Source organism: Coregonus lavaretus (genome assembly GCF_964263955.1).
Source record: "Coregonus lavaretus genome assembly, chromosome: 7".
Taxonomy (NCBI): Eukaryota; Metazoa; Chordata; class Actinopteri; order Salmoniformes; family Salmonidae; genus Coregonus; species Coregonus lavaretus.
This window is the reverse complement of record NC_139994.1, coordinates 38,796,634-38,814,717: the sequence shown is the minus strand read 5'-3', so window position 1 is coordinate 38,814,717 and position 18,084 is coordinate 38,796,634. Positions and strand designations below refer to the sequence as shown.

At 42.4% G+C, this 18,084-nt stretch overlaps 1 protein-coding gene across 1 annotated transcript in view; it reads left to right on the top strand.

The window, feature by feature from the left end:
- Positions 1 to 18,084, top strand: part of LOC311132520 (ADAMTS-like protein 1) — a gene marked incomplete at both ends in the record, with an annotated part of 305,351 nt that overhangs the window by 195,199 nt on the left and 92,068 nt on the right. The window contains 5 exons of the mRNA XM_084165793.1: positions 2,534 to 2,645; positions 2,921 to 3,059; positions 4,122 to 4,172; positions 4,466 to 4,670; positions 7,581 to 7,728. Of these exons, the coding sequence (XP_084021919.1) occupies positions 2,534 to 2,645; positions 2,921 to 3,059; positions 4,122 to 4,172; positions 4,466 to 4,670; positions 7,581 to 7,728 (655 nt within the window). The remainder of the gene's footprint in view (positions 1 to 2,533; positions 2,646 to 2,920; positions 3,060 to 4,121; positions 4,173 to 4,465; positions 4,671 to 7,580; positions 7,729 to 18,084) is intronic.

Below are 18,084 nucleotides of genomic sequence, written 5' to 3'. Positions count from 1 at the left end.
TCCCTTTGATATATTAAAGGCCCCCACCTGAGGGAAATGCCTCCCCTATTTGGACCTAATTCCTGTTCTAGACTGGAAATTCTCGTTTTAGGTTCCACCTCCGAAGAATGACGCAGGCCGTTAATACATTTTTCACGAATTGGGGGTGGGAACTTTGTGGTGATTTCCATGTGTAGTGAAGAAATAGCAACAAGTAGGGCACTGACAGCTTTCAGTGTAGCTAGCTAGCTAATGTTATCTGTTGTTGCTGTTTCTTTAACTACACCGTATTCAAAATATTAGCCAGCTGGCTAGGCTATGGCTGGTTCTGATTATGCTTTTGTCATAAGCATTTAGGGAAAACTTTGCCACAGATGTATAGGGGAAACCACTATCTTTGACTTCACATCTATTGTTATCTCCAAAGTTTTGGCATCTTCCATAAACTGCGGCTGCGAATCTGCCATAGAAATAGAAAGAATAAGATGAATTTGTCAGACTCCAGCTACCTAAGTCTGTTCTCTCTGCTAACGCACGGCAAGCGGTACTGGAGCGCCAAGTCTGGGACCAAAAGGCTCCTGAACAGCTTCTACCCCAATGCCATAAGACTGCTGAACAGTTAATTAAACGGCTACCCAGACTTTCTGCTTTTCACCCCCTACCTACATGTACATAGTACTTAAATCAATCATCTAACCAAACATACATGTACATATTACCTCAATCAATCACCCCAACTACCTCGTACCCCAGTACACTGACTCAGTACCGGTACTCCTTGCCTGTATATAGCCTCGTTATTGTTATTTTATTGTGTTACTATTTTCTTTTTATCTATTTGTTAATTTACTTACTTTTTAACTGCATTGTTGGGGAAAAGTAAACATTTCACAGTAAAGTCTACACTTGTTGTATTCGGCGCATGTGACAAATCAAATTTGATTTGATTTGAAGCTCCAGCAATATGGATAGCCTAACTATTGAACAGTTTGAACTAGAGACACGTTTTTCTACATTTTAATGGACACGTTGCAACCTTGGTGCCACCACGTCCAATTTTTTACACTTGCTACGTTATGCTAGACACAGTGCAACTTCTGGTAGGCTACTGGCAGGCTGTTCGGCTGCGCTACAGCAATGCCAAGTCAGCCTGTGCTCATTCCATGGTTCTCACAGTTAAGGAAAGTCAAATGATAGGCTACAATGACTTTGCTCATGATGCACGCTGCATATGATATGTACTGTAACAACACTCTGAGCACATCGGACGCGAATCATGCCTCTCCCTGAACATTAGAAAGCAGATCTTTAGTTAACTTTCCTGCCAGTGTTAGACTATGGTGACACCATTTATTGAATTCAGCTGACAATACGAGTGGCGTAGTGGTCTAAGGCGCTGCATCGCAGTGCTAGCTGTGCCACTAGAGATCCTGGTTCGAATCCAGGCTCTGTCGTAGCCGACCGTGAGACCCATGGGGCGGCGCACAATTGGTCCAGGGTAGGGGAGGGAATGGCCTGCAGGGATGTAGCTCAGTTGGTAGAGCATGGCATTTGCAATGCTGGGGTTGTGGGTTCGATTCCCACGGGGGGCCAGTATAAAAAGAATAATGTATGCACGCACTAACTGTAAGTCGCTCTGGATAACAGCGTCTGCTAAATGACTAAAACAAATTATTATGGGTGACAGGTTCAGTACACATCATTGCATCCTATATCAGAAAGTAGGCTGGCCATTTTTTAAGTCTCGTAGATCGATACACTACTATAGGTTTGTTTATAAAGCCCTCTTGCACAAACTTCCGCTGTACCTTACTTACACTAAGACATATGAGTCACCAAACCCGATCACAGGGATGGCTAGCTCTAGAGGTCCCGTTGATCTCTACAGAATTAGGTAAATCGGCATTTGTGCCCTGTGTATGGAATGATCTGCAGAGCTCTCTGCACCTTGATGCTCTGTTACCTCTAGGGCAGTTCAAGTTGTTGATGAAAGACCTTGTTGAAGAATATGATCGCTTTAGATTAGCAATTGGATTAACAAATGGATTCAATATGGTCGAATGAACTAGCGGGGCAGATGCCAGTCAACGGCCGCTCCCCTGTCTCATCCCAATGTGGATTCATGTGTATCGTAGATTCATTCTCTAACGCTTCATTTTTAGAAAGCCCAGAGAATTCAGAGAAAGTCCAGAGACCATGGTCTCATTCCCAAGGGTGCCCTGATCACAACAATATAACAACCAATACAAAACACAAAAAAACAAAACAGCAACCAATACAAAACACAAAATGTATGAAAACTGCTACAGTCCTCAGCTACTAGGTCCTCAATTAACACACTAAACTGCCTGAGCGTCTTTTTTTTTTTTTAAAGCATACAGCATATGTCTCCAGTATGATAATGTCTAAGGACCATTTCAGTCTAGTGAAATGTCATTGTATGTGTTCATAAAACATTACAAGGGCTCATAACAATTGAAAATGCTTTTAAACTGACAAGGGTTTTAGTTTGCTGCTTAGAAATTGAATGGCTATTCTCCCATCGTTCCTCCAGGTCCAATATGCCAGCGGTGCCGACAGTGTGGTCCAGTTAATATTTTACGAGCCAATCATCCATCGTTGGAGGGAAACTGACTTCTTCCCATGTTCTGTGACCTGCGGTGGAGGTAATGGGCAACTCCTTCCTCCTAACTACAGTTTATTTTGATGTTTCTCATTTTGATGTTTCTCATTTTATTTGTATCCTTTATTTTTTATCTATTTTTCAAGTGAGATACAGTAGGTTTGCCAAGCTCATCTAATGCTTTCTGGTCAACAGACATTTGTTGATACTTTTCTGCCCAGTCTCAAAAACCTAATAGTTTATCATTGAATAGGTGGATTAAATACTATAGCAATGGGCACATTTTGGCCTGACTGCATGCCTTTTGATTGGCTGTAGGATACCAGCTGACTTCAGTGGAGTGCTTTGACCTGCACAGCGGTCGTGTGGTTGTGGACCAGTACTGTCACCACTATCCTGAGAATGTCAAGCCCAAGCCCAAACTACAGGAGTGCAACATGGACCCCTGCCTTGCCAGGTCAGTCACCTAACTGACTGCATGCCTTTAATCTTACATATGCTAATGGGGCAGTGGGTCATCCATTCCTCCACAGTGGTGTGCTATTTTGGTTGTAGTAGTTTTTCTCTTAAAGGCCCATGCAGCCATTTTTATCTCAATATCAATTTATTTCTGGGAAACAATTAAGTACCTTACTGTGATTGTTTTCAATTAAAATGGTCATATAGCAAACAAAAGTTTCTTAGCAAAGAGCATTTCCTCAAGCAATAATTTTGCTAGGACCGTATGGAAGTGTTCTGAGTGAGGAGTGTAAAACTGAAAACTAGCTGTTATTGGCAGAGAGGTTTGGAACTCTCTTTCTTATTGGTCTATTAACTAATTAGGCCAAAACTCCATCTCACCAAAACAGGCAGACATTTCAGGCGGTCTTTTCAAACAGCTCTTACACTGAAAGGCCATTATCATAATCTTCACAATTGTACAGTATTATTCCAACTTCATAGTGTGGAAATATATACTGAGTATAAAAAACATTAAGAACAAGCTCTTTCCATGACATAGACTGACCAGGTGAATCCAGATGAAAGCTATGATCCCTTATTGATGTTTCTTGTTTAACCCACTTCAATCAGTGTAGATGAAGGGGAGGAGACAGGTTAAAGAAGGATTTTTAAGCCTTGACAGAATTGAGACATGGATTGTGTATGTGACATTCAGAGGGTGAATGGGCAAGACAATAGATTTAAGTGCCTTTGAACAGGGTATGGTAGTAGGTGCCAGGCGCACCGGTTTGTGTCAAGAACTGCAACACTGCTGGGTTTTCCATGCTCAAGAGTATCCCATGTGTATCAAGAATGGTCCACCACCGAAAGGACATCCAGCCAACTTGACACAACTGTGGGAAGCATTGGAGTCAACATGGGCCAGCATCCCTGTGGAATGTCCATGCCCCGACGAATTGAGGCTGTTCTGGGGGCAAAAGGAGGGGGGAGAGTGCAACTCAAACACAGGAAAATTACAGTTTCGGCTTACAGTACTGGGCTTTTAATTGGTTTTCTGTTTCGTTTCCTCTTCTTTTAGTGATGGCTACAAGCAAATCATGCCTTACGACCTCTACCATCCCCTGCCTCGGTATGTACAGCAAGTCAAATATGGATGGAGCTTTTACCCTGGAACTCTTTTTTGGTGTACAGTTGTATACTGTTGACAAATGGCACTGTGGCAGCGTTTAGTTATTCGCCCATACCCAGTCAAATGAATGTCAAATATTTAACTAGCTTGCACAGTACAATAGAGCCAATGGAATAGTCCCAGATAGGCAAACTCTTCCCACCCTGCATGTTGGTTAAGCTAAATCAAGCACACCTGATTAATTTGATTATTTATTTATTTCTTACATTTGAACCGGGTCTTTGTGCTGCCAGGTGGGAGAGTAGCCCATGGACTGCCTGTTCCACCTCCTGCAGTGGGGGGATCCAGAGCCGCTCTGTGTCCTGCGTGGAGGAGAACATTCAGGGCGTCATCACCCCTGCGGAGGAGTGGAAGTGCCTATACGCCCCCAAGATGGTCATCCTGCAGCCTTGTAACACCTTCAACTGCCCCACGTGGCTGGCACAGGAGTGGTCACCTGTAAGTCACACATTTAAGATTGTTCTACTCTAGTCTTTATGAAACTACTCCAATATGGTAGTGAAAATGTCTTAGCTTATTCGTTTTCATAGCGTATTGTAAAATATTCAGATGTTACCATTTCAACAATGTGAGAAATCTGCGGCATTTCAAGGCTCTTGTTTCAAGTCTATCTATGGCTGTCTGTGGTTAAAAGCCAGATTCCAGCCTGTAAGGTCTTGTCAGTCCGGCCTGAGTTTACCGAAGACCTCAAGCTGTTATCCAATAATGAACAGAGAGTACTTCCTCTAATTTACACAGTGTAAAATCTGCCTACAATGGCAACAACGCAAGCCTTAATTGCATGTCCGAGGGCACTGTGCTGTTAAACTACGGCTCAGGGTCTCTATGAAACATCAGAGGTTGAACCACTCAGTTCTTGAATCAAAAAATGAAATGTCCTTGGCCCAAAAAACATATTTTTTCCCCCTTCTTCTCGCCTTTACCACCTGACCCTGTAATCACGCCTCAGTGAGCAGCTCATTAGTCTCTGATTGGCTCCAGCGCCGCTGAGCTAATGACATGTTAATTAGCCAAGGTGAAAAAAATCTCATGATTAATCTTCTTGGGGGTCAGGCTCAGGCAATGTGAAAAAAGATAGCCAGACATTTCAACATGTTATCTGCCCTCCCCTTCATACCACAAGCGGCGTTCTCGCCATAGCAGGAACACTTGTGACTTCTAATGTAAACCCATGTTAAAACTTAACTCTCCCATGTAAATACCGGTACAAAACCTCCCCCTCCCCTCCCTTTTAAAAACACATCGCTTTAATTAAAAGTGCAAAGTCAGCAGTGCTTGAGAGTCCTCATCTTCCCTTGCACCCCACACACACAGGTTATCCAGCCGCTGTAGTTGGATCGCCGCCTGGGGAGATAACTGGCTACGTCACTGGACAGGAGTGTTGGACAATTCACAATTAACTGCGTGATGTGGCACTACCATTGACCAATCACAAATCCAGTAGAGGTCCCCTGTGACTTTTAATTTCATGGGGAAATTAACCTCCCCTCTCCGGCAAGCACAAAGGAAGACCAGGGGAGCCAGATTTGTTCATCTTAAGATACAGTGGGCAGAACAAGTATTTGATACACTGCCGATTTTGCAGGTTTTCCTACTTACAAAGCATGTAGAGGTCTGTAATTTTTATCATAGGTACACTTCAACTGTGAGAGACGGAATCTAAAACAAAAATCCAGAAAATCACATTGTATGATTTTTAAGTAATTCATTTGCATTTTATTGCATGACATAAGTATTTGATCACCTACCAACCAGTAAGAATTCCGGCTCTCACAGACCTGTTAGTTTTTCTTAAGAAGCCCTCCTGTTCTCCACTCACTACCTGTATTAACTGCACCTGTTTGAACTCGTTACCTCTATAAAAGACACCTGTCCACACACTCAATCAAACAGACTCCAACCTCTCCACAATGGCCAAGACCAGAGAGCTGTGTAAGGACATCAGGGATACAATTGTAGACCTGCACAAGGCTGGGATGGGCTACAGGAAAATAGGCAAGCAGCTTGGTGAGAAGGCAACAACTGTTGCCGCAATTATTAGAAAATGGAAGAAGTTCAAGATGACGGTCAATCACTCTCGGTCTGGGGCTCCATGCAATATCTCACCTCGTAGGGCATCAATGATCATGAGGAAGGTGAGGGATCAGCCCAGAACTACACGGCAGGACCTGGTCAATGACCTGAAGAGAGCTGGGACCACAGTCTCAAAGAAAACCATTAGTAACACACTACGCCGTCATTGATTAAAATCCTGCAACGCACGCAAGGTCCCCCTGCTCAAGCCAGCGCATGTCCAGGCCCGTCTGAAGTTTGCCAATGACCATCTGGATGATCCAGAGGAGGAATGGGAGAAGGTCATGTGGTCTGATGAGACAAAAATATAGCTTTTTGGTCTAAACTCCACTCGCCGTGTTTGGAGGAAGAAGAAGGATGGAACCGTGAAGCATGGAGGTGGAAACATCATTCTTTGGGGATACTTTTCTGCAAAGGGGACAGGACGACTGCACCGTATTGAGGGGAGGATGGATGGGGCCATGTATCGCGAGATCTTGGCCAACAACCTCCTTCTCTCAGTAAGAGCATTGAAGATGGGTCGTGGCTGAGTCTTCCAGCATGACAACGACCCGAAACACACAGCCAGGGCAACTAAGGAGTGGCTCCGTAAGAAGCATCTCAAGGTCCTGGAGTGGCCTAGCCAGTCTCCAGACCTGAACCCAATAGAAAATCTTTGGAGGGAGCTGAATGTCCGTATTGCACAGCGACAGCCACGAAACCTGAAGGATCTGGAGAAGGTCTGTATGGAGGAGTGGGCCAAAATCCCTGCTGCAGTGTGTGCAAACCTGGTCAAGACCTACAGGAAACGTATGATCTCTGTAATTGCAAACAAAGGTTTCTGTACCAAATATTAAGTTCTGCTTTTCTGATGTATCTAATACTTATGTCATGCAATAAAATGCAAATGAATTACTTAAAAATCATACAATGTGATTTTCTGGATTTTTGTTTTAGATCCCGTCTCTCACAGTTGAAGTGTACCTATGATAAAAATTACAGACCTCTACATGCTTTGTAAGTAGGAAAACCTGCAAAATCGGCAGTGTATCAATTACTTGTTCTCCCCACTGTAGCTAGGTGGGACAACCACATATCACAGGCACAGAAAGTACATTTTTCCTTAATAACGTAGCTATTAGTAGAATTTGATAGAAAGCGCTTGAATATGGAAAGATTTCAATGGTTATGAATTATTGAAACAACAAACACAACTTGCTCTAAATAAATAACTTGCATGCATCTGTAAAACGGTCAAATTGGTAAAACAACAATGTTATTTTATGTCCTCTCCAGTGCACAGTGACTTGTGGTAAGGGCCTGCGCTACAGGGTAGTCCTGTGCATCGACTACAGGGGCCTACATGCTGGAGGCTGCAACCCGACTACCAAGCCACACATCAAGGAGGAGTGTTTGGCCACTGTACCCTGCTACAAGCCCATAGGTACACATTTCCCCCCCTTCCCCACCCTAAAGTGTCTACAATTGATTGTCTGACATAACATACCAAATGCCAAATATTAGGAACATCTTCCTGATATTGAGTTGCACCCCCCATACTCTACCAACTGAGCTACAGAGGACCACAATGACAGGATAATTGTCTAGCTCAATGAAGTTACTTTAAGATTATTTGGAGATGAAGTGTGAAAAATGCTGATATCAGGGATATTGACTTGCATTGTTTTTGGGAGACAGTGGCCAGGTAAACAAAATCAAAGCATGGATTTCTGTCCATAGACTGCTTACAGAGTACAGAAAACATTTGTAAAAAAAATGTTTTGGGGTGAACTATCGCTTTAAGTGCTGTGTCTACCACATTGTAGGCCAGTGGTCAGCATCCCTGGTCCTGGACCACTACAGTGCATACTTTGGTTGGTTCCACCCCAGCACTAACCCTTCTGATTCCTCTCATCAAGCTCTTGATCACTGATTATTAGTGGAATTGGGTATTTTGCTGCTGGGATGAAACAAACGCCTGGGTCTTAACATTGCTGTATGAACTCAGAAGACCCATTTTTACATGCGAATTGGTAACACTTTATAATAACGTACATTAATAAACCATTTATAAGGCATTTACAAACTGTTTGCTCAAAAGAAAATGTTTAATATATGACCTTAAAAACCATTTACTAATCATTAGTAAAGTATTTTTGCAGTCCCTAAAGTGAGGGCGGTTTATTCTTTATAAAGACCTCATAAATGTTTTGACTGGCCAGTGTAATTTCTCACAAAAACATTGGACATGCCATTGGTAGACATTCAAGGAGTACCTGATGCTCAAAATGACCTAGAACATATCAATGTTTTAAGAATAAGCACACAACACTCAGGATGTTTAAGGATTAAAAAAAAAAAAATGTTATTCCAAAACAGTCACACTGTTGTAGTAGTGTGATGTAGCGTATTTGTATTTATTAGGGATCCCCAAGGCAGCAGCTACTCTTCCTGGGGTCCAAACATATTAAAGCACTTACATTAGATATAAAACAAAAACAGTACATCATATGACATTATTTTTACCTGTTTTTTAAAAATCTAATTATACTGCTTGCATCAGTTCCTTGGGGACTTGGGGACTGTGAAGAGACCTCTGGTGGCATGTCTTGTTTGGTATGCATGGGTGTCCGAGCTGTGTGCTAGTATTTTAAACAGACAGCTTGGTACATTCAGCTTGTCAACCCCTCTTACAAAAACAAGTAGGGATGAAGTCAATCTCTCTTCCACTTTGAGCCATGAGAGATTTGCATTTGTATTTATTACGGATCCGCATTAGTGGCTGCCAAGGCAGCAGCAACTCTTCCTGGGGTCCAACCACAATTTACATACAATAAAACAATACATAACACAACACCTTATTACACACTACTCTACCATAACATATTTACAATACAAAATCAATAATACAGCAAAATAACAATATTAAAATGTGTGTGTGTAGAGTGCGTGTTTGCGAATGCTGTGGGTGTGCCTGTGTGTGTGTGTGTGTCTCTTCACAGTCCGCGCTGTTCCATGAAGTCTATTTTTATCTGTTTTTTAAATCTGATTTTACTGCTTGACTGAGTTACATGATGTGGAATAGAGTTCCATGTAGTCATGGCTCTATGTAGTGCTGTGCGTTTCCCGTAGTCTGTTCTGGACTTGGGGACTGTGAAGAGACCGCTGGTGGCATGTCTCGTGGGGTATGCATGGGTGTCCGAGCTGTGTGCCAGCATTGCAAACAGACAGCTCGGTACATTCAGCTTGTCTACACCTCTTACAAAAACAAGCAGTGACGAAGTCAATCTCTCTTCCACTCTAAGCCAGGAGAGACTAACATGCATGTCATTAATGTTAGCTATCCGTGTACTTTTAAGGGCCAGCCGTACTGCCCTGTTCTGAGCCAACTGCAATTTTCCCAAGTCCCTCTTTGTGGCACCTGACCACACTACTGAACAGTAGTCTAGGTGCGACAAAACGATGGCCTGTAGGACCTGCCTTGTTGATAGTGTTGTTGAGAAGGCAGAGCAGCACTTAATTATGGACATACTTCTCCCCATCTTAGCTACTGTTGTATCAATATGTTTTGACCATGACATTTTACAATCCAGGGTTACTCCAAGCAGTTTAGTCACCTCCACTTGCTCAATTTCCACATTATTCATTACGAGATGTAGTTGAGGTTTAGGGTTTAGCGAATGATTTGACCCAAATACAATGCATTTCGTTTTGGAAATATTTAGGACTAACTTATTCCTTGCCACCCATTCCGAAACTAACAGTAACTCATTGTTAACTGTTGCAGTTATTTCAGTTGCTGTAGCAGCTGACGTGTATAGTGTTGAGTCATCCGCATACATAGACACACTGGCTTTACTCAAAGCATGTCGTTAGTAAAGATGGAAAAAAGTAACAGGTCTAAACAGCTGCCCTGGGTAATTCCTGATTCTACCTGGATTAAGTTTGAGAGGCTTCCATTAAAGAACACCCTCTGTGTTCTGTTAGACAGGTAACTCTTCATTCACATAATAGCAGGGGGTGTAAAGCCATAACACATTCATTTTCCCAGCAGCAGACTATGATCGATAATGTCAAAAGCCGCACTGAAGTCTAACAAAACAGCCCCCACAATCTTTTTATCATCAATTTCTCTCATCCAATCATCAGTCATTTGTGTAAGTGCTGTGCTTGTTGAATGTCCTTCTCTATAAGGATGCTGAAAGTTTGTTGTCAATTTGTTTACTGTAAAATAGCATTGTATCTGGTCAAACACCATTTTCCATTAGTTTACTAAGGGTTGGTGACAGGCTAATTGGTCGGCTATTTGAGCCATTAAAGAGGGCATTACTATTCTTAGGTAGCGGAATGACTTTTGCTTCCCTGCAATCCTTTGGGCACATACATTCTAGTAGGCTTAAATTGAAAATATGGCAAATAGGAGTGGCAGTATCTTCCGCTATTATTCTCAGTAATTTTTCATCCAAGTTGTCAGACCCCGGTGGCTTGTCATTGTTAATAGACAATAATAATTTGTTCACCTCTTCCACACTCACTTCACGGAATTCAAAATTACAATGCTTGTCTTTCATAATTTGGTGAGATATACTTGGATGTGTAGTGTCAGCAATTGTTTACTAGCATGTCATGCCTAAGTTTGCTAATCTTGCCAATGAAAAAACGATTTAAATAGTTGGCAATATCAGTTTTTTTTTTTGATGAATGAGCCATCTGATTCAATGAATGATGGAGCTGATTTAGTCTTTTTTCCCAACATTTAATTTAAGGTGCTCCAAAGCTTTTTATTAACATTCTTTATGTCATTTATCCTTGTTTCATAGTGTTGTTTTGTCTTCTTTTTATTCAGTTTAGTCACATGATTTCTCAATTTGCAATACGTTTGCAAATCGGTTGTGCAGCCAGACTTATTTTGCCTTTCCTTTTGCCTCATCTCTGTCAACCATACTATTTTTCAATTCCTCATCAATCCACAGGGGATTTAACTGTTTTTACAGTCATTGTCTTAATGGGTGCATGCTTATTAGTAACTGGAATAAGCAATTTAATAAATGTATCAAGTGCAGAGTCTGTTTGCTCCTCATTACACACCACGGACAAACATATATTCTTTACATTAACAACATAGGAATCACTACAAATCCTGTTGTATGACCTCTTATACACAATATTAGTCCCAGCCTTTGAAACTTTGGTTTTCCTAGATATGGCTACTATATTGTGATCACTACATCCATGGATTTCGACACTGATTTCAAACAAATCTCTGCAGCATTTGTAAAGGTAAAGAAAATATGTGATCAATACATGATGATTTCATTCCTGTGCTGTTTGTAACTACCCTGGTAGGTTCACTGATAACCTGAACCAGGTTGCAGGCACTGGTTACAGTTTGAAGCTTTCTCTTGAGTGGGCAGCCTGATGAAAGCCAGTCAATATTTAAATCACCCAGAAAGTATACCTCTCTATTGATATCACATACATTTCCAAGCATTTCACACATGTTATCCAGATACTGACTGTTAGCACTTGGTGGTCTATAGCAGCTTCCCACCAGAATTGGGTTTAGGTGAGGCAGATGAACCTGTAGCCATATTACTTCAACATTATTTAACATGAGATCCTCTCTAATCTTCACAGGAATGTGGTTCTGATTATAAACAGCAACACCTCCACCATTGGCATTTCTATCTTTGTTATAAATGTTATAACCTTGTATTGGTACTCTGTATCATCAAAGGTATTATCTAAGTGAGTTTCAGAGATAGTCAGAATATGAATGTCATCAGTTACCAGCAAATTACTGATTTCATGAACTTTGTTTCTTAAGCTACATATGTTAACGTGGGCTATTAACTTGAGCACTTTTCTTCTGGGATGCTTACTTGTTTTTATTGCTTTACTGGGAAGCTTAACAGCAGTAGATGTGGTCATGTTCTTTATGTTAGTGCAGGGTGAGGTGCAGACAGTGGCCTTCCTCCTTGGGCACACCGGCTCAGTGCTAACGGTATAAACCTGGTTCTTAAGCACATGATTACTGCATACAATAGCTGTAGAATCAGCAGAGGCATTCAGGGCAGTTAGAGGGACATAATTTAGTTTACTTATATTGTGTCTACCGATGCTCCTGGTGTAATGTACATTTGCTGAACCATTTTGACAACTCTGCATCACAATGTTAGGGATTAGCAGAGCTGGGCTTGGGTCACTGCTAAGTCATTGTCTCAACGCAGCCTTATAATGCTGTGTAAGGATCCAGGAACCCAAATTATTTGGGTGGATCCCATCCTCCTTAAAAAACGTGTTTTGTTTCCAAAAGGTATTGAAATTGTTAACAAAAGTTACACCCATTGAGCTGCAATAATCACGTAGCCAGTTGTGAAGAGCAAGAATCCTGCTAATGCATTCCATACCATGATTCAGAGAGGGCACAGGGCCAGATATGATGAGTTTTGTGTTAGTGTCTAACAGAGAGTCAATCAGTTCTTTAAAATCCAGTTTCAACTGTTCAGAGCTGCCCTTCATAATGTCATTAAAACCCACATGGACTACGATGTAATCGATTTCTATGTCCTGACTTAGTACATTCGGGAGTAGCTTAGTAATGTCATTTACTTGAGCTCCGGGATAGGACATTGTTTTTGCACCAGAAACGGTCACATTTCTTACCATGGAGCTGCCCAAAATCACAGCTGGCGAGAAAGACGAGGAAATCCACCCACTCCCACGCTTCACAGGATGCAGGCCTCCGACAGATGGAGAAGCCCCGTTCGATCCAGAGCAGGGTGGAAGGTTGCCGACGTCGACTTTGAAATCGTAGTAGTAGGCACTGCAGCCGCAGACACAGGCACCCCAGCGATGAAGGTGCAGGAAGATCAAGCTCCAGGATGGCGAAACTATTTGTTGTTTGTGTCCGTTTCGGGCCTCTCGTTGGGAGTGTAGACTGCTATGTGGGAGTTTGCTGTCTTCGGCTTCCACGGCTCGTGACATCCGACCATCGTTGATTGCCTTTCTCCTCATGCTGTGCTCCTTCAACGGTGCTATCAAATGGGGGAGCTCCGGGCAACACTGGCCAGTCGGATAACGACTAACGACAAGGCTGAGATGCATCCAACAAGCGCGAACGCCATCCAGCCACCGGTGTAGAAAATGTAAACATTCCACTCTGCGTTTTCCCCAGTTTCTTACGTAGGCTGGCGACCTGCATGATCAAGGAAGCCACCTCAAGCCTATAATCCTCGGCAAGTAAACAATTGCCGCATTGGAACTCTGAGTGATCCGGTTTGTCCCTAAACAAACCATAATAGATACAGCTCCAACAGCGCTGGAACCGTTCATTTAGAGTGCCTTGCAAAAGTATTCATCCCCCTTTAAGTTTTTCCTATTTTGTTGCATTACAACCTGTAATTTAAATGGATTGTTATTTGTATTTCATGTAATGGACATACACAAAATAGTCCAAATTGGTGAAATGAAATGATACAAATAACTTGTTTCAAAAAAGTCTATACAAATAAATAACGTAAATGTGGTGCGTGCATATGTATTCACCCCCTTTGCTATGAAGCCTCTAAATAAGATCTGGTGCAACCAATTACCTTAAGAAGTCACATAATAAGTTAAATAAAGTCCACCTGTGTGCAATCTAAGTGTTACATAGTCTCAGTGTATATATACACCTGTTCTGAAAGGCCCCAGAGTCTGCAACACCAATAAGCAAGGGGCACCACCAAGCAAGCGGCACCATGAAGACCAAGGAGCTCTCCAAACAGGTCATGGACAAAGTTTTGGAGAAGTACAGATCAGGGTTGGGTTATAAAAAATATCAGAAACTTTGAACATCCCACAGAGCACCATTAAATCCATTATAAAAAAAATTGAAAGAATATGACACCACAACAAACCTGCCAAGAGTGGGCCGCCCACCAAAATTCACGGACCAGGCAAGGAGGGCATTAATCAGAGAGGCAACAAAGAGACCAAAGATAACCCTGAAGGAGCTGGAAATCTCCACAGTGGAGATTGGAGTATCTGTCCATAGGACCACTTTAAGCCGTACACTTCACAGAGCTGGGCTTTACGGAAGAGTGGCCAGAAAAAAGCCATTGCTTAAAGAAAAAAATAAGCAAACACGTTTGGTGTTCGCTAAAAGGCATGTGGGAGACTCCCCAAACATATGGGAGAAGGGACTTTGGTCAGATGAAACTCAAATTGAGCTTTTTGACCATCAAGGAAAACGCAATGTCTGGCGCAAACCCAACACCTCTCATCACCCCGAGAACAACATCCCCACAGGGAAGCATGGTGGTGGCAGCATCGTGCTGTGGGGATGTTTTTCATCGGCAGGGACTGGGAAATTGGTCAGAATTGAAGGAATGATGGATGGCGCTAAATACAGGGAAATTCTTGAGTGAAACCTGTTTCTGTCTTCCAGAGATTTGAGACTTCCAGCAGGACAATGACCCTAAGCATACTGCTAAAGCAACACTTGAGTGGTTTAAGGGGAAACATTTAAATGTCTTGGAATGGCCTAGTCAAAGACCAGACCTCAATCCAATTGAGAATCTGTGGTATGATTGCTGTACACCAGCGGAACCCATCCAACTTGAAGGAGCTGGAGCAGTTTTGCCTTGAAGAATGGGCAAAAATCCCAGTGGCTAGATGTGCCAAGCTTATAGAGACATACCCCAAGAGACTTGCAGCTGTAATTGCTGCAAAAGATGGCTCTACAAAGTTTTTTTTGGGGGGGTGAATACTTATGCACGCTCAAGTTTTCTGTTTTTCAGTCTTATTTCTTGTTTGTTTCACAATAACAAATATTTTGCATCTTCAAAGTGGTAGGCATGTTGTGGAAATCTAATGATACAAACTCCCAAAAAATCAATTTTAATTCCAGGCTGTAAGGCAACAAAATAGCGGTCCTAGCTGATGAAAGCTAACTGCGTCGTGGAATCCACGCAAAAACGAGTTCTGTATTCGTATTTATGAATAGGGGGGGACTAATGACAGTCAGCTTGTAGGGCAGGGCAAACAGACTCCTGGAAGATGGACATGTCAAGGGAGTTGATGTTTCTAAATTTAATAGTGCGCTTGGGGTGGAGCTGGAGTGCAGAAGTACTCACAGACATTGTCATGGACCTATGGTCAGATACCATAGGTATCATGAGGTAATCACCTCATACAAGTACTTGGGCGTATGGCTAGACGGTACACTGTCCTACTCTCAGCACATATCAAAGCTGCAGGCTAAGGTTAAATCTAGACTTGGTTTCCTCTATTGTAATAACTCCTCTTTCACCCCAGCTGCCAAACTAACCCTAATTCAAATGACCATCCTACCCATGCTAGATTACGGAGACATAATTTATAGATGGCAGGTAAGGTTGCTCTCGAGCGGCTAGATGTTCTTTACCATTTGGCCAATAGATTTGCCACCAATGCTCCTTATAGGACACATCACTGCACTCTATACTCCTCTGTAAACTGGTCATTTCTTTATACCTGTCACAAGACCCACTGGTTGATGCTTATATATAAATCCCTCTTAGGCCTCACCCCCACCTATCTGAGATACCTACTGCAGCCCTCATTCTCCACATACAACACCCGTTCTGCCAGTCACATTCTGTTAAAGGTCCCCAAAGCACACACATCCCTGGTAGCTCCTCTTTTCAGTTTGCTGCAGCTAGCGACTGGAACGAGATGCAAAAAACACTAAAACTGGACAGTTTTATCTCCATCTCTTCATTCAAAGACTCAATCATGGACACTCTTACTGACAGTTTTGGCTGCTTATCGTGATGTATTGTTGTCTCTACCTTCTTGCCCTTGGTGCAGTTGTCTGTGCCCAATAATGTTTGTACCATGTGTTGTGCCGCTACCATGTTGTGCTGCTGCCATGTTGTGTTCCTACCATGTTGTTGTCATGTTGTGTTGCTACCATGCTGTGTTGTCATGTGTTGCTGCCATGCTATGTTGTTGTCTTAGGTCTCTCTTTATATGGTGTTATGTTTGTTTTAGGGGGGCGAAAGATGAGAATCACAGTGAGAGGACTGGGAGACAGGCCTAGATTCAATCAGATCAAATGTTAAGCGCCGATAGCAAACACCCGCATAGCGGATGTTTTGGTGGTGTCTGAGGTGGAACTGCGTTGGAGCGTCAAATTGCTGAGCTGCTGCTCTTGCGATCATTATCACAAAGCCACACCACTCTCGTTAGATATTCAGACCGAGAACGTGTAGGCAATTACGCTCAAATAGAAAAATCATTAAACTAAATAATGAGGATTTCTATCATCCAAATCGAGGTGTGTAGATTACATCTCACATTCCAGTGTTTGAACTTCTAAACAAGGCTGCATGGGATTTCTGTTAATGTGACTCTGTGCAACCAATGGCAATATCCGCTTTAGGTATAATGCCGGGAGTCACTTGTGGATTTGACATCTCTAATGCAGTTCCACTTCTGACACAGCCAAAACAAACGCTATGCTGATATCGGCTAAAGAGGATCTGATTGACTAGAGCACTTAATTTTAAAAGCCATGTACTAAAAATGATAAGCCAGCAGGGACAGGCAAAATGTGTATATCCATGTCCATGAGTTTCTAGACATTTTACTCTTACCCAGAGCGACTTGCAGGAGCAATTAGGGTTAAGTGCCTTGCTCAAGGTTATTTATCTCCAGATTTGTCACGTAGTTTGCTCGGGGATTCAAACCTGCGACCTTTCGGTTACTGGCCCAATGCTCTTAACCGCTAGGCTACCTGACCATGTGGTTCCAGAGAAAATAGCTTAATTAATTAAAAAAGCATCAATTAAATTATTTTCAATCAACTCTGCAACTGTTCCAACTATTGTATTTTTTCACAACTGCCACCAGTTTGGGCCCAAAACATTTACAACAAAGACAAATTGACATAGTAAAGTAAATGTGTGTAAAACAATATATATAAATGATATTTCATGCTGCAACCCACATATTGAAGTTGAATGTTTATATTTAGGATTATGTTTTATACTTTTGTCATTCAATTTTTATTTAAAAATCATGTTATTTGATTTATTTAAATAAACAGTATGCATACAAAAGTATGTGGACACCCCTTCAAATTAGTGGATTCGGCTATTTCAGCCACACCCGTTGCTGACAGGTGTATAAAATTGAGCACACCGCCATGCAATCTCCATAGTCAAACATTGGCAGTAGAATGGCCTTATTGAAGAGCTCACTGACTTTCAATGTGGCACTGCCATAGGATGCCACCTTTCCAACAAGTCAGTTCATCAAATATCTGCCCTGCTAGAGCTGCCCCAGTCCACTGTAAGTGCTGTTATTGTGAAGTGGAAACGTCTAGGAGCAACAACGGCTCAGCCGCGTAGTGGTAGGCCATACAAGCTCACAGACTGGGACCGCTGAGTGCTGAAGCAAGTAGCGCATAAAATTAGTCTGTCCTCGGTTGCAACACTCACTACCGAATTTCAAACTGCCTCTGGAAGTAACGTCAGCACAAGAACTGTTCGAGGGAACTTCATGAGTCGAGCAGCCGCACACAAGTCTAAGATCACCATATGCAATGCCAAGTGTCAGCTGGAGTGGTGTAAAGCTCGCCGCCATTGGACTCTGGAGCAGTGGAAACGCGTTCTCTGGAGTGATGAATCACTCTTCACCATCTGGTAGTCCGACGGACAAATCTGGGTTCGGCGGATGCCAGGAGAACGCTACCTGCCCGAATGCATAGTGCCAACTGTAAAGTTTGGTGGAGGAGGAATAATGGTCTGGGGCTGTTTTTATGGTTCGGGCT